The 27,986-nt window shown below is 39.8% G+C and overlaps 1 protein-coding gene across 1 annotated transcript in view; it reads right to left on the bottom strand.

The window, feature by feature from the left end:
• Positions 1–27,710, bottom strand: part of prkd3 (protein kinase D3) — a 396,357-nt gene extending 368,647 nt beyond the window's left edge. The window contains exons 1-2 of the mRNA XM_078557299.1: positions 27,571–27,710; positions 23,298–23,895 (exon numbers count right to left, since the gene is read on the bottom strand). Coding sequence (XP_078413425.1) covers positions 23,298–23,594 — 297 coding nt within the window. The 5' untranslated portion in view covers positions 23,595–23,895; positions 27,571–27,710. The remainder of the gene's footprint in view (positions 1–23,297; positions 23,896–27,570) is intronic.
• Positions 27,711–27,986: the final 276 nt, after the last annotated feature.

The raw sequence follows: 27,986 nt of genomic DNA, 5'->3' as shown, positions 1-27,986 counted from the left end.
GACAAACCCTGCATCTCTGGGATCAATCTGGTGAACCTCCTCACTGCCCATCTCTTTGCCATACATTCACTCTTTTCCTCATTTTCTTCTTCTCATTTGATATACCTTCTGTTTCAGATATGCTTGATAGACAGCGTTCACTTGATTTTTTTTTTAAATGATTAATTGTCTGAAATCATTCTCAGTGCAGACAATAGGAGCTTGTGCCAATTAGGTCCCCACCCAAGTTGCTCCAGAAGTCAGTGCTGGCTGGTGGTCTGTTCTATCGATTTTATTCAATGTCTACATTATGTAGATTCAATCAAATGCAATTTCTATGATCTACTGGGCTCCTCCATTTAATTTCATTAATTCCTAACATCACAAGTAACCTGCAGCAAAATCCATTTAGTCAATTTTCTACTCTCACATTGCCAGCCCTGGGATTGCCCTGGAGTCTCCAGGAAGTAAAGACAAACACTGCTGTGAGCACCCAACAGATACATCTTAGGGCAATAGAAGAAAAGAAAATGAAAACCTGTATATTGATTATAGAGAAAAAAAAAGGTTGCTTGAGAAACAGTCAAAAATCATCCAATCGACTAACAGAGTCTATTTGCTTTCCAATTGGTGTGGAAAGTGGTACTCCACAATTATGGACATGCTGGGCAACCCAACATGGCAGGAGTTTGGAGGCAGGGGTTAATGTACTGACACCTCCAGACATACATTCAAACAGAGTTGGCAATTAGCAATAATTGCTTCCTTTCCCATGCTCACTATGGATCAGGCGTGGGAACAGGCAAAGTTAGATGAAGAACTAGCAGCACTTCAGTCACAACAAACTACACATGGCTCCCAAGGCATAGGTTGGCCAAGTATTGGATTGATACAGGACAGCAAATCAGGGCATATGGGACAAATAATTAAGAGTTAAAACCTTTATGAGGCAGTGCACAGTAGTTCACACATTGAAATCTTAAAGAACTGCTGCATCAACCAGCACATATGGACAAACGACAAATGCACAGCACTCCACTACAATTATTTATACAGATATTCGGCACTCTACCAACCAGAATTTCTGATGTTCCCCTAATACAAATCATCACTTTACCAACCAGAAGCAATTACGAAGTTATCCAGAACCCACACCTATATACTGTATTATTTTATACTTCAATTTATGTTTTAAAGTACGGTTTAAGATTAGAAATAAAAAGAATACTGTTGTTTACTTCCTGAGTACTTGCATGTGAGTTCATGCTACAAGTATTGTGATGTATTCCACTGGTAAATAGAACTCCTAACTGGCACCACCCACTCCCCACACAAAGATTTTACTGTAAAACGTCCTTCTGTAAATCTTGAACTTAAGTTATTTCATCTGATATTCCAGCACTAGATTTTGAATTTGGGTATGTAAAAAGGGGAGGCAGACCACCCTCTCAGTCTTCTTTCATGTAACCTCAGCTGTAGCATCAATGTCATTCATGCCTACTTGTGTGGTCTTCAAACAAAAGGAACAACAAATGTTTTACCAATATTGATCCACATGTGGATTAGTTTATTCAAAGGGTTGAGAACCACGAATTTTACTTCCATGAGTTTCTGATAGGTAGAGTTTTGAACCAAATAGCGTATATTTTAGTTTTATCCAAAAACCTTTCATCTGTTAGGCATGCAAAGAAACAAGTTATTAGTTAAATAAAGTGCTGTTCGCATATGGAACACATTATCTCAGGAAGTATAAACTAGATACATGGAAATTCAAATATGTTGTGTTTAAAACAGATACTGTACAATCTGTTTACTGCAATGTTAAAATGGGAATGCCAGCAGGTTCTAAAATTGGGAGGAAGATGTAAAGCCAATTAAAAAAAAATTGAGTTGCAACCTCTAAAAGATGAATGCAAATTAGTGAAGAGACACTTCAAAAACAGAAATGTGTAAATGTCCGATAGACGGACAGGCAGGCAGAGTTTTGATAGGCAAGGGAGTCAAGGGTTATTGCGGGGGCAGACGGCAAAGTGGAGTTGAGGCCACAGCCAGATTAGTCACGATCTTATTGATTGGCAGAGAAGGCTGAAAGGGCTGAATGGCCTACTCCTGCTCCTAAGTCCTATGTTCCTATGTCAGCATTTATAGATTTCAAGTCAAAGCTCCCTTACAGTAATATAACAGTGGAAAATAGTGGGCGATGTATCAGCGACATAAGAGAGTGCTAGAGAAAGTCCATCAGCAACGCCTCCACTGCATCTTCCAGGTCCAATGGGAGGACCATCGAACACACACTAGGTATCCTTCTCGAGGCCAGGTCCACAAGCTCTCAGGTAAAACTCTTGCAAAATCAACTTCAATGGACTGGACATTGTTCGGATAGCTGAAGCCTGTCTCCCTGGCCAAGTTCTATTCTCTCAGCTCCTGAATAGTTAATGTTCCAGGGAAGTACAAAGAAAACGCATTTAAGACTCAAGCTCTCCTTGAAGTATGGCAGCATTGACCTTAATGACTGGGAGGAGCTTGCTACCAATCATTCAGATTGGCAACAACTTGTTCATCAAACTGCATCACACTGAGTTACAATGTCTTAATGACGAGGCAGAATGGTGGCAGAGAAGGAAAGGAAAGCAAGAAAATTCAGCACTCCAGATACCAATACTTTGTACGATGCCCTATCCATGTGCCCAAAGGTCTGTGGGTCGAGAATCGGTCTGTTCAGTCACATGAAGACCCATGGCAGAAACTCGCAACCCTGTGTTAATGTCATCCTCTAATCAAGGGACATTCAACAATGAATGGAAAATATATATCAGTGAATAATTGTTAGCAAGATGAACCATTTCACATGTGGAATGCAATCTATTTTGAAATGACAGAGCAAATGGCTTGGATATTTTGTAGAGGTTTCTCATTCATCTGCAATCAGTGCTCCTCTGTTTAAACAAAATGGAACTGTAACTTAAATTTCAATTACTATGATCACCAGGGCCTGAAGGCAGTAAAAAGATGATACCAATAGTACCATGGTAACATATCTGAACTTTGCGACTCTCAGCTCATCTGCTGCAGAAACCCACATTCATGCCTTTGTTACCTCCAGACTTGATTATTCCAGCACAATCCTGGCTAGTCTCCCACATTCTACTCTATAAACTTGCAATCATCCAAAAATTTGTTGCTCATGTCTGAACTCACACCAAATCCCATTCACCTAGGATCCCTGGGCAATACAAGTGGTCGTTGGTATGGTTTTTCAAATGACCTCCCCTATTCCACCCAGAATTTTGTTTAGGTGAGGAGCAATGGATGCACAGTATAAAACAGAAGTTTCTGCTAATCCACAATCAGCAAAATGCACTGGACACCATGCTGGTTTTTCTGGAGGTGAAGTTTTTACGCAATCTCATTAATACAAGAAAAGGCTCAAACGTAAAATTAGCACAATCATGCAGCATAACTGATTTGTTGAATGGAAGAGGGCCAATAGGTCCTCTAGGTACTACGGTGGTGTAGCATAAAAGACATGGAAAATACTTAAAACCAATTGATATTTCTGTAGCAGGGCAGGGCAGGCTTGGTCAATCATTTCAACTTACTATTGGTCACTTGTCTTCAATCAACCAACTGATATTTCTTCAGCATCATGGCAGATCAACTGACGGATTTAATGCTCTTGGACTTACTTTTTAGAACTAATTGCCACATCAGCAGAACAGACTTGGGTCCGCGGCTTTAATTGCTGATCAGGCAATTAACACTGAATTCATGTGATGACGGATGCCTGTGGATCCGGGTGCAATGTAATGAAATGTCTCCCCCCAACAAATGCAATTGGTAGAAGCTTGCCTTACTGGCCTGGGGTGTAGGTTGTTTTGTGGGTGGGGAAATTTTTTTTTAAAAAAATCATGGATGCCAGAGCATTAAGTCATGATAGTCACAGTTCACTTATGCTTAATATTGGGTTACTTGATTTGATGCCACCCAGATTAAGCTGTTATCAGAAATCACGCAGGAACCTCATGCCAATAGTTTCATTAGTTTGCAAGTGAAGGAACTTACAAACGTGCAGGCCCACATTCAGGTTTGTGCACAAACAATGAAACTATAACATTTTTCAGCTAAAAAGCAGAATTGCTAATCCACTTGCAGAAAATTGTGTCAGTTTCATGCTAAAGTTGGCTAGACTACAATATAAATTTGGGAAATCAGTGTGCAGAGATTGTTTGAGCATCACTCTCCTGGGACCTGATTACTATAATTAATACATGAAAAGCTAACGTTACTTTGGGAGGATTAGAATTAACAAGGGAGACTTAATTAGAGAAACACTGAAATTTTAAGACAAATTGGTTGCAGGAGGTCTTCACTCTCTAAATGTTAATTCAGTTTTGCCCAGCAGTCAATACGTACACCCAAGGCAAGATTACAAGAGACAAGGCATCATTAGTTTTGTACTAAAAAAGTATGGTCAATAATATACATGGCTACAACAGGGACAAGTCCACTTCCACCTTTCTTCCCAAAAATGGGTAATTATTAAAAATAAAGAAAGCATTTCAAAGTGTCATCCAACAGCCAAGAAGCAACAAAACCCTTCAAGTACAACAGCTATCATATTTAACAATCAGACTTCTCAAAGCTCCACCTCAGAGCCTCAAAACTAGGAAATTTGGATTTTGGGCAACATTGGAGGATTTTTTTTTAAAAATTGTGGCATCTCTGATGGGTTAGCGGAACAGCAGAATATTTATGCAAGACTATTCTATCCTACGTTCAATTAAAAATAATGATCAATTTCCATTACATTTACAAACAATTTCGTATTTCATACATTGTACATGCATCATGCCTTGTTATGAGATAATGTTAAATAACCCAAGAAATATGTAACTCTTCTAAACTCAATAGCTGAGTGATATCCTATAATCCACACATGCTCTAGTAAAGATTTACAAGAGCTTTACTTATGACAGATTTACATTTACGTTAGCATGTTCAGGTTTCTCAAAGTGAGCAGTTTGATAAAGCACAATGGAATCAATTTACATCTGCTTTGCTTGGCAACATGGTGCTGTGCCTTGGTGACAAGCTACAAAAGAGCAATAATTTTGCCACATATGTAAATATTACAGTGCGCTACAAAATTCAGCACTGCAATATTACCAAATATATTCTGAAAGCTTTTAAATACTCTTCTGTCAACTCACTTCAGGGCAACCAAAAGCAAGCCATGTAAACACTTTATACACTGCAGTTAATATTGCTGCTGGTTCACCAACCTTGACAACACAACAGCACAAGAACTAGCTTCAGCTTTAGCACAGTGCAAAACTATATATTTACTGAAATGAATAAACCCCCACCATAATCACAGTATCCTTTTTATTTTTGCAATCATAAATGGCTCCATTCAACCATCTTTAAAAAATTGATCATTTTTCTTAAATACAACATTTGCATTTTTGTCTCTCAAATTAAGAACATCAAATTTGTGACTACAATAACTGCAAATGGGAGATACAATAAATCACAAGTTTATCGAAATGGAGAGCACTGTGATCATATACCTCACCACCCTTCCCCCAACATGGGTGGGACAGAGGGGAAATTAAATTTAGAAAAATAGGAAACTGAACCCTAACCTGTTGCGGACATATCTACGTCCAGTTTACCGCAGCAGGTTTGGGGTTAACCAAGCTATCCTCCCTGGAGAGCCGAGACTGTAATTATCATATTTAAATAAGGCTGTCTCAGATTTTGACATCAATTTGAATTTAACAGGTGCTGGCTGGATTTCCCAAAGCTCAGGAAATGCAGCAGGCAAAGGGAGGTGGTAATATTCAGCTGCATCAGGCAAATGCTTTTCGAGCACTGTTTACAGGCCAAGGGGAGGTATGCTACACCCCACCACTTCCTCGCAAGTAACCCTGCCATGTTCAGACAACACCCTCCCACTTCCCACCCAACACTTATCCTCAACCTTCTCAACTGCCAACATTCCTGGTTTCTGCCTACTGCAGCATTTCCCACCCCACAGTCAGTCAGCTTGTCAATCTGACCAGCTGCAAGATGGGAAATGGAATTTAAAAATTCTAATGAGGTCTACCATTAAATTCGACAGGACCTCCACGGCCCTGGCACTTCCAAGTTTCCTGGCCACTGACTGGCACCGCCAATCCCTCCCGACAAACATTGGGACCAGTTAACTTACTTAGAATTGTCAGTTATATATAGCGAAGACTTGTTATTGACAAACAAACCTTAAAGCATATTGATTAACTAATTGTCATTGATTGTATGGAGGAACCATTCCAAGGCTGCTGCAGAATAACAACATTTTTATTTACAGGAAAGGATCGAAATGAACAGATCTGGATTATGCAAATATGTAAATTTTAATTCATTTGCAATGACTGTGAATTACAAACAGATCCTCAGAAAATGAGTCAGTTCCAATAGAAATCTCCAAGCTTGTTAAATATTTTATTTAAATTTATAATGAAGCTGGTATGTTAATGTGATAGTACTTATATATTGGAGTCCGAGGACTGTGTGCTAAAGCACCCATGGCAGCACATAATTTAAGATGAAGAGGAAGGCAGGGATAGGAACACCTAAAGTTATTGGGCGTGGGGTCAGGGGGGTCATGGCGCAGAGAGAGTTGGGATGTAAATCCTGAACTTATGAAGGAGAAGCAATTTATCTTGTAAGCCCATCCTTGACATTAGGCCCAATTTTGACTGTAAATGGCCAAACCCACTTTGTCCCCATGCACACTTCTCTAATCGTATGTCTGCAGTTATCTCTCTTCATAAGCTGCCTCCACAACCCACCACACCCAGCCCCCCCACCTTGTACATCTCCACTGTGGTATAAACTACTCCCATTTGGCAAAGCTGATTACACCTGAGTGAATTTCACAGGAAAGGACTGCCTCAGTGCTATTGGCTGATTTAAAACTTATCTAACACTAACAGCACTGAAGGCAGCTCTGAAAATTGAGATTAAAAAATAAGCTGCAATTGTAATAGGGATGCATTTTACAGCATTGTAAATATGAATTTTACATTAGAAATTCTTTGTCAACTCCCCCAAAAGTCTCCACTTCTCAGTTAAAATGTAAAAGATGCCATGGTACTTTTTCTAAAGCAGAACATGGGGTTCTCCCAGTATCCTGAATATTTATCCCACAACTGTGAACAAATTGGTTGCAGCATCTATCTGCAAAACAGTGACTACAGTTTAAAAAGGAATTAATTGGCTGTGAAAGACACTGGGGCAACATGAGAATATGAGAAGTACTTTATAAATCCAAGTAATTTCTTTACATCAGCAACGTTGCACACAGATGTTGCAATACAAATGCACATTTTATTCAAGTTAAAACAAAAATGTCCTGTGGAGCACAGGCCTTTTAAAGTTTAAATCATTTTATTGTTTTTATTTCCTTGCCTCTGCTATATGATATCCTACAGCTGAGATGGCATGCAGCCAGACCTCCAGCAACGGGATTAGGAAATGCGCCAGTAAGAAAGAGCTTGCATTTATACAGCACCTTTCACAACCTCAGGACATCCCGAGGTGTTTTCCAGACAATAAAGTACAACTCAGGATGAACGGCCCAAGCATTTCTCTTCACTTTCCCATGTTTCTCCTTCCTCTCTCCTCAGGGATTTTAAACTCTGCACATGGGGAAATACAGGCCATGCCAATGTCCTACAATGTTGTGCTTTGCCATATTTACATCCAATGCATTACACCACTGGATCACTGCCATTTTTGGGCAGAATTGAAACTGAGGAAAAATAAAGGAAATATCACTAACTCATTGAAAGACAAAGTCTCTGAACCAAAGGGGGGTACAGAGGAGGCTTACCAGGATAACATCAGGAATGGGGGGCTTCAGTTATGTGGAGAGATTGGAGAGGTTTGGATTGTTCTCCTTAGATCAGAGAGGAATAAGGCGACACCTAACATAAGTATTCAAAACTGTTCAAAAGGAGGGCTCTAGATAGTTTATTCCTACTTGCTTGATACACTCTGACAAGAGGGTCAGTAACCAGAGGTCATAGGCTTAAAGTAAGTGGCAACGAAACTGGAGGGGAAATGAGAAATTTCTTCACAAGAGTGTTAAGATCAGGAACACATTACCTGAAAGCATGGTGGAATCAGATTCCATAATAACTTTCAAAAGGCAATTGGACATATACTTGAAGAGGACTAATTTGCAGGGTTATAAGGGGAAAGCTGATATGGCATTAAATTGGACAATTATTTCAAAACAGCCATCACCAGGATGACAGAACTAACAAATCTTACAGCTCCGAAGGAGGCCAATAATTCTATTTATTTTAATATTCTTGTAGACATTAATGGACTTCCAAGAATTGCTTCCATTAGGGCTCAGACTGACAGCATATAGTCCAGACATAGAATCATCTGAAATCGCCTTCCCACCCAAGCAACATTACTTTTAGTGTTCGCCAAAGATTTATCTTGGCCCCCTCCAATTCCACAGCTACAAGCATCACATTCAACATGTGAGCCAATGACACCACCTCTACTTCACCATCACTTCTCTTGACCCTTCCACTGTCTTGTCCGACATTCAATACTAGAAGGGCAGAAATTTCCTCCAACTAAATATTGAAGACCTAAACTATTGTATTCAGTCCCAACCACAAGCGTTGTTCTCTAACCACCAACTCCACCCATCTTGCTGGCAACTGTCCAAGACACAACCAGACCGTCTGTAACCTTGGTACTGTATCTGACTCAAGATGAGTTTCCAACTAAATATCTGTGTCACCACTAGGATCACCTATTTCTTCCTTGCCCAATTTGATCCCTGCCTCAGTTCAATTGCTGCTGAAATCTTCATGCATGCCTTTGTTACCTCTAGACTTGACTGCTCCCCAATGCACGCCTGGCTATCCTCCCATATTCCACCTTCCAGAAACTTAAGGTAATCTAAAATTCCATTCCCCATGTCCTACTCACACCAAGTCCTGTCCACCCATCAACCCTGTGCATGCTGACCTACAATGATGTCTGGTTAAGTAATGGCTTGATTTTAGAATTCTGATCCTTATTTTCAACTGCCTGCATGGTCTCACCCCTCCCTATCTTTGTAACCTCATGCAGATACCTGTCCTCCTACCATGATAGTTTCCTTTGCACTCCTGACTTTAAATCACTCCACTGGCAGGCCTCTACTCGAATGCCCTCCCTAAACCTCTGCCTTTCTTTCCTCCTTCAAAATGCTCCTTAAACCTACCTCTTTGACCATGACTTAAATATCCCTTGTGACTGTCAAATTTTGTTCTATAACACTCCTGTGAAGCATTTTTGAATATTTTACAATGTTAAAAGGCATTCTATAAATGCAAGTTGTTGTTGTTGCTGTTGGTTATCGTACTGCCTTCAAATCCACCTCAGCCTAATGAAGTGGGCATCTGCTCATGGTGTCAACTACAAGGATCCTTCATGAATCAGTTTGAACCATGTCAAGCCAGTATTGGATATGTGAAAGCAAGAACGTTTGCCCATAGCCCAGTAACCTTACTAAAACAATCTATTGTACTTGGCAAATACAGCACATTCTACTTCACCAAGGACAGCATTAAGGCACACTGTTGGCCCAGTTATAAGGCACTTCAATACTGCAGAGGTCAAAAACGAAAAAGAAAATTGCTATTCTCCAATGTTATCATGTCCTCAGAAATGCAGCTTTATTTAAAACATTAACACCATTATCAACAAAAAGTTAACATCCTGGGGGTTACCATTGACCTGAAACTGAACTGGACCAGCCGTATAAATAATGTGGCTAGAAGAGGTCAGAGGTTGGAAATTCTGCTGCAAGTAACTCACCTCCTGTCTCCCCAAAGGCTGTCCACCATCTACAAGGCATGAGTCAGGAGTACGATGGAATACTCTCCACTTGCCTGGACGAGTGCAGCTCCAACAACACCCAAGAAGCTAGACGCCATCTAGGACAAAGCAGCCCACTTGATTGGCACACCATCCACCACCTGCAACATTCACTCGCTCCACCACTGACAGTGGCAGCAGCATGTACCATCCACAAGATTCACTGCAGTAACTTTGACAGCACCTTCCAAACCCACAACCTCTGTCACCTCGAAAGACAAGGGAGGTAGATGCAGGGGAACACAACCACCTGCAAGCTTACCCTCCAAGCCACACAGCATCTTAATTTGGAACCATATCACTATTCCTTCATTGTTGCTGGGTCAAAATCCTGGAACACCCTTCCTAACACTGTGGTTGTACCTACAGTACATGGACTGCAGCGGTTCAAGGTGGCAGCTCACCACCACCTTCTCAAGGGCAATTAGGGATGGACAATAAATGCTGGCCTAGCCAGTGATGCCCACAACCCATGACAGAATAATAAAAAAATATCATGCCTAGAACATCAGTAAATTTTCAAACAAGATATTAGGTGGGCATGTTTTATATTATCAGCATCTTTTTCTGTCAGTTGATCCATATACGCCATTGGAACATTACCCCCAAAAAATTCCCCCAAAGGGTTGCCTTCAAGTTTCACCTGCCTTAGGATGCACATGCAATATGGAGTTCAGTTGGTGAAAAATCGCGAGAAGTAGAGTTACAACAGTGTTTTAAGTAATTACATTGTAAAGTCCTTATCCGTGGATCAGGTCCAGGGAAGAAGCACTTATTCACTCATAATCAGGTTCCTCATATTTATGTCAGCCTCTTTGTTAAAAGTAAGGCTGCGAGGAAAGAGAAAGGCTGCAAAAGTGCAGCCAATCTGTCTGGAGGTTAATGCTTCAGTACGGACTTACTGAGGATAACCAACACAAAATGACAAGGCTTTCTGACACATGGGTAACTGAGAAACTGAGAGTTTTTATTTGTCTCTGGTAGATGCATCAATCTTTCTTTCGCTCTCTGTATTCATCAGAAGACTTGTTTGCATGCTTGTTCTTCTGTATGAACTTTTACCTAGAAGGTGCACAAAGTAACCTTACCAGTGCAAGGTACTTTTAAGAGAGAGTGCCAGAAAAATTGTGGCTACACCAACCATTACAGGTAGAGCTAGGAGCATCATTCAAAACTATGATCTTGACATATCTAAGGAACTACTCAAAGTAATCTCATCTATTTATAACCTCAGAATCTGGTCAGTGCTGTAGCTAAAACTCAGCATTCATTAACGCTGATTTACAATACACATTTGCTATCCATTTTGTCCATTAATAATTTGCTACTCAACTTCTAGTCAACTGATTACATTTATGGATGTCTATTAAGCATTTGTGTAACCAACTTTAAGCACAGATTTGTAACCAATGAAGTGTTTAGTTCATGAGAATACATTAACAGGCAACATAAAAGGGGACCCAAAAGTCATTTATAAACAAAAAAGGAAATCTTCTTGTGGAGGGAAAGGACTTGGTTGAAGTACTAAATGAGTACTTTGCATTTATTTTTACTAAAGGACAGAATGCAGTGAATGTCAGAGTAGAGGTGGTACTAGACAAAAATAGATAAAACTAGATAAAGAGGAGGTACTTAAAGCAGCACTCAAGCTAGGACACATCCCATCTGGACTGGGTGACCTTTCCTCTTTGAGGGAAGGAAGGGTGGAAAGTGCAAAATCTCCGTCCACAAACTTCCAATCCTTCCTACATACAAGAGTGTTGCCAGAAGTCAAATGTTACACCCCTGTTCAAAAAGGGGAAAAGGGATAATTCAAGACAAAAGTCAATTGGCACTAGGAAAAATATGGCATAACATTTAAAATCCAGCATGCATTTGTTCAAGGAAAATCATGCTTGACCAACTTGATTGAATTCTTTGATGACAAAACGAAGAGGGTCAATTGGGATAATGTGGTTAATGCTGCATATTTCAAAAAGCATTGTATAAAGTACCACACAATGTTAGCAAAATTGAAATGTATAGGGTTAAAATCTGCAAGGATACGAAACTGGCTAAGAGACAGAGCACAGAAAGCTATGGCAAACAAGTCTTTTCCAAACTGGAAGGAGATATGCATGGGGTTTGGCATACAATTTCAAAGTTTGCAGATGACATGAAACTCAAATGTAGTAAAATAGTAAGCAGGTGAGCAACAGATTTCATGAGGAGATAGACTGGCTAAATGAGCACAAACACGGCTGGTGAAATTTAATGCTGTGAAATGTGAAGTGATTAATTTTGGTAGGAAGAGTAAGGCAAGGTAATATAAATGGTACAACTTTAAAACAAGTTCAGTAGCAGCAAAATGTGGAGGTATATTACAAGTCTTTGAGGGTGGCAGGACAGGTGGAGCAAGTTGTTAAAAAGACATGCGATCCTCAACATTACAGATAGAAGTGTACAGTATGAAAGCAAGGAACTTATGCTAAACCTTTATAAAACACTGGTTAGGCCCAAACTGGAGAACTGTGGCCAACTTGGAGCACCAGGCATTAGGTATCTATTAGGTGACTCTGCAGTGAAGATTTACGAGAGTGGTACCAGGGATGAAAGACTTCAATTACACGTGAGGCTAGGGTAAATGGGGTTGTTCACATTAACGCAGAAAAGTTTAAGGGGCAATTTGATCAAGGTGTTCAAAATAATTATTTACTATCAAAAACATTCATGAGAAACCGAGAAGGATCGGAAACCAGATGACACAGATTTATGGAAATTGACTCAAAAATAAAGGCAGCACGAGGTAAAAAAAAAATCATGCAATGAATTATCATGGTCTGGAAGGCACTGCCTGGAAGAGTGGTGCAAGGAAATTGGATAAATTCTTTAAGTGGAAAACATGCAGAGCTATGAGAAAAGAGCAAGATAGTGTGTCTAACTGGATAGCTCTTCAAAGAGCCTGCACAGGGATGATGGACAAATAGCCTCCTTCTGTGCTGTATCATTTGATGATTCAATAACTTGTCTGGCTTCTTGGTTAGTGATTTGGTAAGAAAGAGTTAATTCACTCACACAGCAGCTTTAGAGTAACTTAACTGGGGGGTTCCGTCTGAACTGATTAGTGAAAAACAGCTTGGCGAGCCAACTCAGGCATCATCGATTCTCAGATTCATGACAGGAGTAAAACCCTAGATGCTTACTTAATAAGGATTAGAGTGAGTGTTAGGGATTCATCTACTTTCTCAGTATGCATTCATCAGGATACCCAAACCCAACTTTCTTACTCCATCTTACCTCCAATTATTGAAAATAAAATTGTTTATAAAATTAACCTATTTTTCACATCTACTGAACATAAATATGAGGTTTCCTTAATTCTGTTGCACTTCATGCTCAGATAATAATCTTGTGTGAGTAGAACTCATCTGCACCAATGTGCAAAACAATTCTTCAACCAATGTGGGCTAGACCCAAACCAGATCCCAGGTAGGAAAGCTGGAGGATTTAGCACAACACAAAACCTTTCAAAGCTTAATGCAGAACTGGACACAAGTAGGAGGCGCCAATATTTTTGTTAGTTTAGGGTTTGCACCTTTCACCAAATCTGAAATCATTGAGAACAGATAGGGATGATACTGTTCTGGATGAAAATTAAATAAAGACCATAAATTACCTATCCATTAGTTGCAGTACATATGCAATTTACATTTTTTTAAATTAAGACATCTGAAATTGCAATTACAACACTGCTCTGATTAGAGAAGAATGATTTTTGCACACTCAGGCCATTTGGAGCTTTCTTTCCCTTTCTAAGAATTATAGGCGAATTGGTATTACCATGGGCTGAATTTTCCCCCCTTTGGGGGCGAAGTTGAATGGCGGGCTCGCACAGGGGCGCTTCTGATTGGTGCCCTCAATCAGAGGCGCAGCGCCATTTTACGTGGGTGGGCCAATTAAGGCCCGTCCAGCGTGACGTCCGCACAGAAGCACTATACGCTCCCTGTGCGGGCTGGAGGGGGTGGGGGGTTCCCAAAATCCGAGGCTGAGGCTAAGTGCAGTCTCAGAGAGATCGGCTCTAAATGTCAAAAAGCTAAAAATAGAAAAATAAAATTTCCCTAATATGTCCCCTCATGTGACACTGTCACATGAGTTAGGACATGTCCATAATTTTCACAAAAGCTTAATTAAAATTTTTAAAAACCTACATGAAACCTCATCCCGCCCGTGGATGAGGTTTCATGCTTTTTCTAATTCGTGCCGGGGCTCCTGACCTGCCCGCCAACCTTAAGGTTGGACAGGCAGCTTCTTTAATTACTTACTTAATTGACTCTGTCAATGGCCTCAATTGGCCATTGACAGGTCGGTGGGCACGCAGCTGATTTCGCTGCGCCCCCGCCTACCTGAAAATTTAAATGGGGCGCGGTGATGTTGGGAGTTCGTTCCCCACCCCCGACGTCACCGCACATCATTTTACACATCGGCGAGCGGACCCCGCCCCTGCTCGCCGAAGCATAAAATCCTGCCCCATGAACTGTAGTTCAGGTCATCTTTCGATTTAGCACTTTACAGCCTTCCAGTCTCATTGAGTCCAACAATTTCAGACCATAATCTCTGTTCAGTTTTGTTTTCTTTTCCGGCTTCCTTTTCTCTTTCAGTCAGCAGCACATCTGCTCTCGGCATATCTTCTGTATAAATAAAAGTAAAATACTGCAGATGCTGGAAATCTGAAATAAAAACAGAAATTGCTGGAAAAACTCAGCAGGTCTGGCAGCATCTGTGGAGAGAGAAACAGAGTTAATGTTTCGAGCTTTAGCTCTGAACAAGAATCATACGAACTCGAAACATTAACTCGGTTTCTCTCTCCACAGATGCTGCCAGACCTGCTGAGTTTTTCCAGCATTTTCTGTTTTTATTTCACATCTTCTGTTTCCTTGTTTCATTTCTTGCCCCATCACCATTCCCTTTAGCTCTGTAAGACTAACTCTTCTGTCTTTCACCCTGTCACAGACCTTCCTTTTGTCTTTGTTCCACCCACCCCTTATTCAAAAATCTATTACACTTCTAACTTTTCCCTGTTTCAGGTCTGAAACATTAGCTTTGTTAATTTCTCTCTTCACAGATGCTGCCATAACTTGCTGAGTATTTCCAGCATTTTCTGTTTTTATTTTATATAGTTAGAATTCTGGCTTACTTTTTTTAAGTTTGTGACAATGGTGGAAATGTCCAGCAATTACCTGTGTCTCAGACCATTGTATAAAACCAATTATTTTTCAAAGAGTTTAATAAGTATTAAGAAATCAGCATATCATGCAGTAATTGTTTCCTTTCTGTCTTGACAGGAAGCATAGGGATGGAATGCAACTTTGTACCTACCTAACACTTGTCAAGATTTTTACTCCCAAAATTACTTTTGTCAAATTCTGTTTATCCTCCTTGCTTGTCTTTTGTCACTTGTGTGGCTGGGTCCCAGCTGCTTTACTTGAAGCTCCTTTTAACAACTCACCTATACTACTGTAAATACCTGTTTCATGATTGAACCTTTTCAATAATTTACCATCGTTTTAAAACAAAATATCTTCCATAGTTGATATTATCCATCTGCTGAAGTGATACAAGACATAGCTGAAATACTGTGTACTCTCCATTTACAATAAAAGGCTTCATTGTTTATCCTGGCTGTGTTACACTTTAGATGCCTTGTGTATTAGGTCATAGGGAGTGTAGCGTCACCTATGGAAGCTGACTTGTGTCAAGCACAAGAATCCAAATCACAGGATCGGAGATCTAACTGCACAGTTTACACACCATCATTCAAAAAAATGATATTGTGTGGCCCAGGTGGTCTAACTGGGTAACACTTGATTTGAGCAATGGAATGAGAAACATTCATTGTAATTAAAGTGTGTGAACAATGTAATGAAAGTGATGACTTTACCACCAAGGTTTAGTTACTTTTAATAACAATAAATTTGAGAGTTAAATTCTAGTTTCCACATGATGCTCAGCACTTCTACCCCAAGGATCAATGCATCTTGCCAATACACAATTATCCCCGTACGTCCGTCCCTTTTACTTAGACTAAATCAGTGGAAATGCATAAATGAGTATTAAGTATTAGTAATAACATAACATTTTTATGATATTATTGAGGGCAATATTTACATCTACTGCTCAGAAGAGTGAACTACATTATCCAGATGTCACAAAGCTTTTGTGGTTTTATATTAACTCACTTTAATGACCACTTTGACCAAAGACTGTGGGAAGGCACTTCCTCTTAAAGTGAACATTTTAAATGCATTGCTCCGTGATTTGGTTTGGAAAAAAAACCTGGAATCAGAGTAGGCCATTCAGCCCCTCAAACCTATTTTGACATTTAATTACATAATGGCTAATCTAACCCTTAATTCAAATTACCCACCATACCCTTTGATAACTTCATCTAATAAAACTCTTATCTCAGTCCTGAAAATTTGAATTGACATGGTATTCACAGCCTTTGTAGAGAATTACAAATTTCCACTATTTTTATGTGAAGTGGTGCTTCCTAATTTCACTCCAAAATGAACCAGTTCTAATTTTAAGATTGTACCCCTTTGTTCTGAATTCCACCACTTGAGGAAATACTTGCTTTATTATCAAATATCACAATAAGATCAATATTCAAATTAAAGTTCAATAAACCCAAGGAAGTACAAGCCAGTTAACATAGAATAAACCATCAGAATTCATGCTGCATAGTTTAACCCTTTAAGCCACAGTATCTTTTTGGTAACACTTCACTGTACCCCCAAAATGTAAGGAAAGGGTTAACGGACTGGCTAGAAGTTCAGAGCAGTTTGTTAGGTGGAAACTGGCTCGGTGAAATACTTGTTAATTACTTCGATACTTGTTAATTGCAGTGATTATTGCTGAATTGAATAGAACAATTTGAATAGAAAAGAACTGTTAATCACAGCAGGTTGAAATCAGTGGAGGCTGATTGAATCCAAACAGGTAATCACAGCAGGACAGGAATAAGTCCTTGTATGGCTAAGCCAATGGATGACAACTCAGGAATATGCTAACAAACCAACAGCTGATCATGCACCCAACTAACCAATTCACATCCAAAAAAGAGGATTGTGCATGAGCTCTTTCAAAAACTGTTCTGTATGTAAACTGCTGAAAAAGGCCCACATAGCAATGCCCAAGAAAGACATAGCGACAAGACAAGTCCCAATGAGCCAAACAGGAAGATGTCAGTCCAAGATCACTCCTAAGCAACCTGCAGTCATCTCAGATTGACCACCTGAGGGATAACTGTATGATTTAAATAAAACCGTTGTCTAAAATTCTCAATAAAAGTGCTGGATTTAGTGAGAGTTTATGTCAATCATAATTCTCGGTCTCCGAGACTAGTACATCATTCCTGAGCTATGGTGCCCAGGACTAAATGCAGTACTCCATATGGCTAAGGATATGTATAACTGAAGCATAACTTCTTCCCTTTTGCATCTCAACCCTCGAAATAATAGCCAAAACTCCATTAACCTTGTTTATTACTTTAGTACCTGTACAAAGCTGTAAATTACATTAAAAATCTGGGAAAGAGATGGGAAATTGGGACAAGCTGGATAACCCTAAAGAGAGCTGGCACAGGCACAATGGACTAGATGGCTTCCTTATGCACTGTAAAATTCTACAAAGGGGCAGCGAGTGTTGTTCAAGGTCAGCTGGGCCCACTGGCATTCTTTGCAAACAGATGAGTCACTTAAATGAATACATTTACAGAAGACCATGGCAGCAATACATTACCAGGCTGTAATGTACTGAAAAGTGTAATATTAGGACAATATTTATCATTTCAAAACACATTAAAGAAGCAGACTAATAAAAAGTTGCACCGCTTATCATTTTGCACAATTGTACAATTACTTAATGAGTAGCACTTTTATTACACTCTTTAGTGACAATCGGTAGCTTTAATGTACAAACCTGAAGTTCAAAGAATAAATGGATTATGTAGTCCTACATCAAACCTGGAGCTAATGACACCATGTTTGTTCAGTCTGCCTGTGAGATTGACAACTATTTTCCCACCTGTGGTCATCAATAATCTCAAACTCTCCAATATAGCCATACTTCATCATTACAGTCAGGAATTTCAATCATTTTGGAGCACGACTGGACAAGAACCTGGCATTTTCCTTATTTCTCTGCATTGTTGATGCTTGTAAGGGCCTCGGCGAGAACATTCATGGGCACCCATGATGTCGCTTCATCAATGTGGCAAAAGAGGAACTAATGTCATGAATGAGTTTATTTTTCAGTAAAACAATGCTCAAAAGTAGCTTGTTCATACTTCTATTTCTTTGAAAAGTATGGGTAATGACTTGTGAGGGAAGTGAACCAAATGTGCTGTTATGAAATAAAAAAATCTCAATACAAAAATAACAATCATGCAGCAACTCACATCTAACATGAATATGATTGCAACTGATAACAGGGTTCTAAAAATTGTGGCTTCCATTGGTTTTCAGCTATTGTCTTTAAGCAAACAATAAACCCAGTTTCAAAAAGAAATAATAGTTTCAACCTAGTTCAATAGAGAGGCAATTAACAAGTTTATTTCATTGTGATTCTGTGCATTTAAGAAGAATGAATTTTATGTCTACTGGACCAGGGATTCTCAAGAAGGTTTCAAGGGGTCTGCAAAAAGAAAGATTGTTGTAATAATAGACCAGATTATGTGCATCAAATCAGTTGACAAAATTCTATGTCAACATTTTCTTCGCACTCCTGGTTTCTTCTTCATTGCACCCTATGCACGTCATTTCACTCCTCACCCCTCAACGCCATCACCCCCATCTTCCCCCAATTGAGTAACTGTCTACTGTAACATTGGAAATTAGAATTGCATCCAGTACCATATTCATACATGCATTTTTTAAAAATGCTTGCTATGATACAAAGAACTTGTGACTAGGAGGATAATTATACGAGATGTCTCTGTCAGCTGGAATGTGAAGAGAGAAAAATCTCAGTCCAAGGGAAACGCCTGGAGGACATCAGTCAAGCTGTATGTAAAACAAAAACAATAAATGTTTGATTGAAAAATGAATTTTCATACACACAAGAATTACTTGTGCTGCATTAGAGGATTCATGGAATTCTTTAATAATGCAGGACGCTGCGCCTCAGAAGCAAAAAATGTTGAGAACCCCTATACTAAACATTTAAGTTAGTGAGAAACGATAGGGGCACAATTCAATTCTGGGACTAAGTGATAGAAGCAGGCTTGATTGGCATCTGCCCTTCTCAACTCTCAAACTTGTGTAAGAATCCAACAGAGTCATGGCAGTAAGCCTTCTCCATTCTAGCTACACAAACCTTACATGAATTAGGACAGTCTGCCATATCTTACCAGCAGTATGCACACAAACTAAACAAAAATACAAGAATTAGGAGTGGGTCATTCGGTCCCTCGAGCCACCTCCATCATTCGAGAAGAACATGGCTGCTCTGTGGCCTCAACTCTACTTTCCTGTCCGTCTCCCATAACCCTTTACTTACTTGTCGATCAAAAATCTATCTAACTCAGCCTTGAATATATTCAATGACCCAGCTTTCACTGCTCTGAGGAGAATTTCAGACTAACAAACCTCAGATTTCTCTTTATCTCAGTCTTAAATGAAAGGTCCCTAATTTTTAAACTGTGCTCTCTAGTTCTAGACTCTCCCACAAGGGGAAACATACTCAGTGTCCACCCTGTCAAGTCCCCTCAGGATCTTGTATGTTTCAATAAGGTCACCTCTCATTCTTCTAACTCCACTGGATACAGGTTAAACCTGTTCAACCTTTCCACATAGGATAATCCCCTCATTCCAGGAATCAGACGAGTGAGCTTTCTCTGAATTGCTTCTCTTGCAATTCTATCCTAAGTAAGGAGATCAAAACTGTACAACTGCAGCAATATTTCCCTACTTGTATATTCCATTTCCCTTTGAATAAAGGCTAACATTCCATTTGCCTTCCTAATCACTTGCTGCATCTGCATACCAACTTATTGTGATTCATGTACCAGGATACCCAGATCCCTTTGTATCATACAATTCTACAGTCTCTCTCCATTCAAATAATGTGTTGTTTTTCTATTCTTCCTGCCAAAATCGATAAGTTCACATTTTTCCCACAACACACTCCATCCGGCAAATTTTTGCCCACTTACTTGGCCCATCTAAACCTTTTGTAAGCTCTTACTGTCTCTTGACAACTTACAATATTTGAAATCTACCTATCTAAGCAAATTTAGCTACCGTACATTTGGTCCCTTCATCCAAGTCACTGATATAGATTGTAAGTAGTTGAGGCCCCAGCATTGATCCCTGTGTTACTCAACAACACTTTGTCAGCCTGAAAACTTATCCCTACTCTCTGCTTCTTGTTAGCTAGCCAATCCTCTTATCCATGCTAACATGTTACCCCCTACACCATGAATTCTTATCTTGTCGAGTAACCTTTGATGTGACATCTTATCGAATGTCTTTTGGAAATCCAAGTACACCACATGTACAGGTTCCCCTTTATCCACCCTGCTTGATCCTCAAAGAACTCCAAAGTAGACAGATATGATTTCCCTTTCACAAAACTGATGGTATCATTGACAGTTGGTCAGAAAAACGGAAGTGGTAGATTCACAAAGTAGGGAATTACTCTTCGGATGGAAATTTTAGGATGCAGGAAACTTATAGCAGCATATTATAACCAGTGATTCAGGGTGATGCATAAAATTACAAAAAGTACAAAAGCATTGTATTCCACAACACTTGTATCCTTTACCTACACCTACACACGGGTTTATGTAGCATGTACCAGGCTGTAGCAAGCATGCCTCCCCTTACTTACATGAAAAGTGGTAAACAGAGTTAATTGTGTATTAGAGTTCTCCTGTTGGAAAAGACAATTTTATATTTGGTGAATCCACCCTTAACTATATCTGAAATGATTCCACAACTAAAATAATGTTTGTGTGTAGGTGTCTGTGCTAAAGACTACCTTTTCTGCAATCACTGAAATAACAGGCATTTTAATTTTGAGGAAGCTGTAGGTGAAACAGAGAATTATGTCTGAAGGACCATGATAGGGAAATTTACACTTCCAGTCAGGCTGAAACTTAATTCAGCCTACCCAAAGAAGTGGGTGAAGTATGACATTTTGTTTCTCTAGAATGCTAAGGTAGTAAAACAAGTAACCTTTACTTATATTTTCACCCAACAGAAACTGGAATTTTCTAGTCAAGCTAAGTAGTCAATCCATTACATTATAAATGCCTCTACAAGTAGCCATTAAAAGTAGCGACAAGTTGAATGGTAATAAAGCATGCAACCGAAGCACTGGGGTTCATTTCTTGATGAACAGAAAAGCAGGGATGAATATTAAGTTTATATAGAACTTTGATTAGATCACACTTAGAATTGTGTGTGAAGGTCTGGTCTCCATTCTACAAAAGTTAAAAAAAAGAGTATATTGAAGCACTGGAGAAAGTGCAGGCAAGATTTACAAGGATTTTATCAAAATAGAGGGGATTCTAAATTATGAAGGGATTAAATGGGATGAACGTGGAAAAACTGTATCCACTTGTGGGAAAAGCCAGAACAAGGCAAAATAAATTGTAGCTACTAAAAGATCAATTAATAAATTTAGGAGAAATTGGTTTACATGTGCTGCCACATGGTGTGATCGAAAGATTGAATTGTTGATGGTAATTTTAACCTAACTCATGAAGCAAGAAACTCACAGATCAGGTGGAACGTAGGTTTTACCATTAATATAAATGGGTGAGGTGAGAGTAAAATTGGGGCAGGTTGAGAGTCTTGATGCATACACGACGGAACAGGGTACAGAGAGATATAAAAAGATACAACAGGAAGAAGCTTGCTTGGAGTATAGTGACTGGCAAAAGCCAGTTGGCCCCAATGGCCTTTTCTTTCCCCCTGTTGATTTCATTTAATTCTGTGTAAAATACTCCCAACCATGCCACCACCACACAAAATGTCCATGACCTTAAAAAAATTAGCACAATGCACCACTATATACTTAGAAAAAGTCAACAAACCAAGCTTTCATTCAACAAACTGGAATTAAATGTAACCATTTACCCCACTTGAAGAGACCATTGATGACAAAATTAAACATACCAAAAAATACAGAGTGCAGAGAATGAGTACCTCCTAAAATCCAAATGCAAGGGGCTTAATATTGTTTTAATTATTAACTCATACTTTAATGACTGATGTTTTCACACACAACAGATAAATACTGCAGGTATATTTTTAAAACAAAGTTATAAAACAAATACATGTACAGATGTGCCAATTATATATAACTTTATATACTTTAACTATACTTCAAAAGGAATTGAGTGCCAGACTGATTTGCATAACTTTGCACTAATGCAGTTAATATTCTGAATTTAAAATATTCCAGTAAAAGACTGTTTTAATTTCTCAAGGATGTTGTGCCACTAACTGTATGATCGAAGAATTACTACAATAGATTCTCTGTACTCACTGTAATCAATTATATAATAACCAGCATTTTATGCATACTTGTTGAAGCAGTTGACCCAGCAAAAAAGTTAGTTTGTAAGAGATTGTTGTGCAGTTGCCAGCCTGCACAGAATTCAAGAGTCCAAAATGTAAAGACCACCACACTGCTTCAAACAAAAGTCTATATCTGTCTTAGTCCTCCAAAACCATATTAAAATAGCCAAAAGTAAAGTGCACTATTTTATACAAATATGGAAAAACTTAGCATGTGCAAGATTAATGAGTATTGCAGACCAGTTATAAATTAGCAATATAAAATGTAGTAACCACTTGTATTGGTTTACTAATTGGCTAAGTTAAGAACCAAGATATAAACATAAACACACAATAACAATGTAGTTTGCCTCTGACATCAGATGAATTGCCTAGTTATTATTTCTAGTGATTTAAGCCACATGATTTCAGCTCCTGTGGCTGACTGCAACCATTATGAACCTTTTGTACAACAGGTCGCTGCTACCAAATTTTGGGGAGGGGCACGCCACATTGTTGTGAAGCTGATCAGGAAACTACCGAAGAGAACTTTGCAACCATGCCCTGACAGGTCGCTTCTCTTGCGTTATAACCATATAAAAAGAACCGTTAGATCTATGAGTCGTTTCAACATGATTCAAGCAGATTTCATAATTCAGAATTGAAACTTTTAAGGAACTTTGGCAGCATAATTTTTTATAGTCGCCCCCCCCCCCCACCACCACCTCCAGGATTTGATAGACCTCTGAACACCCTCCCCTTCCAAAGCAAAACTTCTTGCTAGTTTAAGAGATAAATGTTGGACCGTTATTTTTTTATATAATAGAATTACTGTACCTTTTGGTCCACGATAGAGCAGACGAGGTCTTTGACGGCGGAGAGGGAGATGTCCTGTGCCTCGATAGTAACCGGTTCCCGAGTGAGGCCGATCTGCAGGAGGAAGGAGACGCCGTTGAAGGATCCCCGGGAATTGGTGGGACTCGGGGCGCTGAGGCTGCCGTTGGAAAGGCGGCCAGAGAGCCCGGGGGCGGGCGAGGACAGCGATGGGGTCGGCGACGAGGCGGGCAGCGGCAACACCGGCGGCAACAATCTCTGCGACACGGGAGGAGACGAGTTGCTGCTGTTGGCTGACATCTGGCTCCCTGGGCGATAAATTTGAACTTCGAAACTTCCAGCCTTCCAGAATAAAAATAATGCAAACAAAAAAAAAAGAATTGTCCAAAAAAAAAACCTTCGCGCGTCTGTCTATTCAGACAGGAATAAAGGGATTTGCAGGCTAGCGGGCTAGCATTTGCTGAGAAGTTTGTTCAGCAGCAGCCTGTTGAAGTCCCACTCATTGCCCCCCCTCTCTGCTTTTCTCCTCTCGCCTTCTCTCTCTCTGCTCTGTAGTTTCAATCCGCCGTCGCCAGACGCTCAATCCGTCACCGGAAATACTCTGCAAAAGAGGAGGGGGGGAGGCTCGATGAAAAGATGATGTTTTATTAATGTGCACGTTGGCAATAAAATATCAACAACAGACCCCCCCCCCCCCCCGCCGGCCCGAGGATGTGCAAATATTTAGGGTGCATGCAATCATCCAGTGGGGACAATTGTCATGTTTTCTTGTTAGCACAAGAGAGAAAGAGTTTTCCACTTAATGGTTTTAAAGTTGCAGGTTTTGCGCTTTAAGGCTATAATCCCTTACTTTTCCATTGTGACAGATCTCTCTATTTCCATTTCCCGGTAAACAGGCAGATGTAGTGATAAAGAGCGGCAGGGGAACAAATTGTACTACTTAGGTGAAGGGTTCTCAACGGGACCGGATGGTCTCCCAAATCTCTAATATCCGCTCATCTCCATTCACATCAATTATCATTGGGTTACACTCCTCTCCTTTTTGAACATTTTCGGTGTTTCTTTAGAATTCGTTTCACCCGAAGAGGCTGTCGCGAGGTTCACCGGAGGCACTTATCGCCAAATAGACACCAATCGACAGAGAAATAATAATAGTTACCAAGGCACAGGGGTCCCCAGAGCGCCTGACACAAAAACAGCTGCTTTCAACTGAAGATCCATAACAGCGTTTGCTAGTAAGCAAGTGGAGGTTACTACTACTACATCCGCTGCACAATATACTGGAGCTGTGATGTTACTTTTAACCTGTATTTTGACGAACAGCATGCGATGGTGCGATCTCCAGTTTGCGCCTCAACTTGCGGATTTCGACCCATATGTATCCATCGGTGGATGTCCTTGGATCACATGACTTATAAAGCGCCTTTGAGGTGATCCTACTACCAAACAAGCCTTCATCACATAATACATTGTGCATTTAGAAGTTCATACATTGGATGTTCCCTGTCACATACCTTCAGTATTAATAGTTACCACAAGCGGCGCAGTTACCACACAATCCGAAGACGTGTACAAGGTAATGCCATATATTTTTAAAAGTGCACTTATAAAGAAGTATTGGACCTTGATAAAGACCAATTGTAACCACTTGAAGAGGATATGAAATAGGATCAAGGAAATCAGACTGGATAGTTTGAGTTAAACAGTTAATGTCGGCACACATGCAATGTGGCCAGTTACTTTTATCGGAGCTATACTTTCTACCATTCTACAAAACTGGGTCAAAGTTACCAAGTGCTCTAATTTTGGTGTTGGTATAAAAAATAACAAGAAAATAGAATTTAAGAAATTATGTTTGCAATGCACACTGAAAAATCATCGGCTAGTGTTGTTATTGTACAATAATTAACTATACATTTCCTCTATAAACCACACGTCAAATGTGAGTATAGACAACTATACGAACAAATGTCACATATTCATTACAGCAGAAGGACCAATTTACCTCTCATCAACAGTGATGGTGAGGAAAGGCATCAAAATTACTGCACAAGTCACAAAAAAGCCTACTGGTTGTGCCAGTTTTCAAAAAATAATTTGATCATCATTTTGTGATTAAAACTGGTCAGATTACTGTGTGATGCTCCCTTGGCAGATCCTTGTTATCCTGCAATGGGATCAGCGCCAAGAGGCAGCAAGAACAGGGCTCTTCATTTTGACTGGCATTAAACTGCAATTTACAGAAATCTGAAGTACTGTCAGACAAGTCGGGGCGGGGGAGGGGGGGGGGGGGCCGTAGGTAGGATTTTTAATGCATTTGGTCGTGATCTGATTCCCGAGTTAGACTGCTGTTTTTGCATCAATGTGAACCACTTTATATAAACTCGAAATGCATAAAATACATAACTGCATCATTGATATAGCTGATGTCAATTCTTAACACCACCCTAGTGCGTTTAATTCACAAGGGTGTTTCAGAAGCATGCAAATATATTCCGATCAGGGAACCTTAACTTGTTGTTTGCTGCCTATACAGTAAATCACATGCTTCAATGTTAGTGGATTTTCAGATTAAACAATTCTCACTCTTTATACCCCTATTTAATACTGCAACTTTGGGAAGATTCATCTCTTACTGCTCTTGTGGGTTACTTTCAAGACTGCTAAAATGCAAGCATATTTTCAGGAATATTCTTTATTGATATGGCAAAAGCCTCATATGCTGAAAATCTGAAACAACTAGAAAATGCTAGAAATACATAGGTCGGACATCGCCTGTGGAAAGAAAAGGTGAGCATTTGAGTATATCCCTACTCTGAACTTCTTTTGGATTTCTCGAGCTTCTTTACAGAGATACACTGTCAATAATCATTAACAATTTCATTAGGTCCAAACAACAATAACGTTCGGAAGAAAATTTTAAGTATTGGGATGAAGATATCCCATAAACCCTCTACAAATAGTTTATGGTACAGTCGGGTTCATCAAAATATTAAACTACTGTCAATAATGCCAGCTGTACTCACATCTGCAAGTAGGTTGAGTATATTTGCGTTGCGAGCTTTAGTGACGGAGATACATACGTGTATCCCAAAGGTTAGTTTTTTTTTTGTTTCCAAAACAGAATCAATTTAATCTGGTCTACAGATATATTGTCCTCCGTTAACTTAAATATTGAGTCAAGGAGCATACAACTCCACTTGAAAGATAAAAGTTGACAGCCAGACCTGCATATTTACCAGGGGCTGTACCACAACTGGGTCAAGAACAATATGACTTTTCTTTGCAATAGTATTTATATTAAGGCCTTTTTTAGATTTCATGTTCAAGTCTATAATGATATGGAATCATATGGCTACATTATTCACAGGCAATGTTATCACCTTTGGCGAATACGTTTAGAGACGAAAGTTGCATAGTTTGTATGTACGAGGGGCTGTACTTTCCTACCGACACGATAAATAAACTTGTGTGCAAAGCTTTAAGAAATGTTAGAAAAGAAGAATATACGATCAAATTTCACTTGAACACGCAATGATCAGTAAGTGATCTAAAATTATTTTTAAAATGGGGCGAAAGGTAACCAGAGACGCCCACTTCCAACTATTTACCAATGGGAGGATTCCGTTATTCCCTAGGGATTTCCCATATCGGTCAATCTCGTCACGCCACTAGAAGCAGCAAATCTAACCAGGATCAGAGTAGCGTTTAACTTGGTCCAAAGAAGGACAAAGTCTAATGAACTCTTCCATATCAAATCGAGTTATGGGAGTATTAGATGTTTTAAAAAGGAGAACCGCATTCCCTCTCTTAGAATTCAATTGTCCGCGTTATCCCAGATTATAATAAACTACAGGAAGATGTGCTGAAGATGCTCACCAAGCAGGGGCTCTGCACCTTTCTCAACATGTCACTTAGTTAAGAACGGAAAAGCCACAACAGACGGACATTGGTTGAAACATCCGCGTCGTATGTGGTTCAGTTAAAAAAAACAAATTCGATTGCATAAAAGTCGAGAGCGTGAGATAGTACAACACTCACGTTCATTTCACAATCGTGGTATTTACAAAAAGTCAGGAATACACAGACAACATTTGCAATAACTAGGAAGGAAAACTGGATCCAATTGTCTTCACACCAGAACTTTGCCCATCAATGAGCAGCATTACGATTGATTGATTCATTGATGTCGAATGAGTTTTTTCCCCAAACATCAAAATTTTATCCTATTCCCTTTTAATAGCAGCAATTGGGTTCTGATTTGACAAGCACTCACTCTTTTCCGCCGAGTTGCTGAAGTTTTCTTCACACCACTTTGCACCGTCCACTTCATCAGTGCTTTATGTCCCTCCACCCGCAACTGCGTAACCACAGGGATGGGGGGGGAAGGGAGGGGAAGAGCGTAGCTCTCGCATGGCATCCCGGGGGTTGTAGTCCACCGGGTTGGGCATTTCTTCCCGCCCATAGTGGGAAGTGACATCATCGACAAACTACAACTCCCGGCGTGCTCGGTCCCGTCTTGTGTTTCGGGAGCACCCCGCATGCGCAGTTGCTCGCAACTCCTCTCCCGTTATGGTTGAAGGGGGTGGGGTGGCTTCTAACGGTTCAGCGGAGAGAGGCCGGGCCTGGGAATTGGTAGTCTGGAGTTTTGCATCCCCTCGATCCACGCTGAAAGACGCAGCAGAGGTGTTT

Source organism: Cetorhinus maximus, chromosome 14 (assembly GCF_964194155.1).
Source record: "Cetorhinus maximus chromosome 14, sCetMax3.hap1.1, whole genome shotgun sequence".
NCBI lineage: Eukaryota > Metazoa > Chordata > Chondrichthyes > Lamniformes > Cetorhinidae > Cetorhinus > Cetorhinus maximus.
This window is presented reverse-complemented; position numbering and strand designations above follow the sequence as displayed.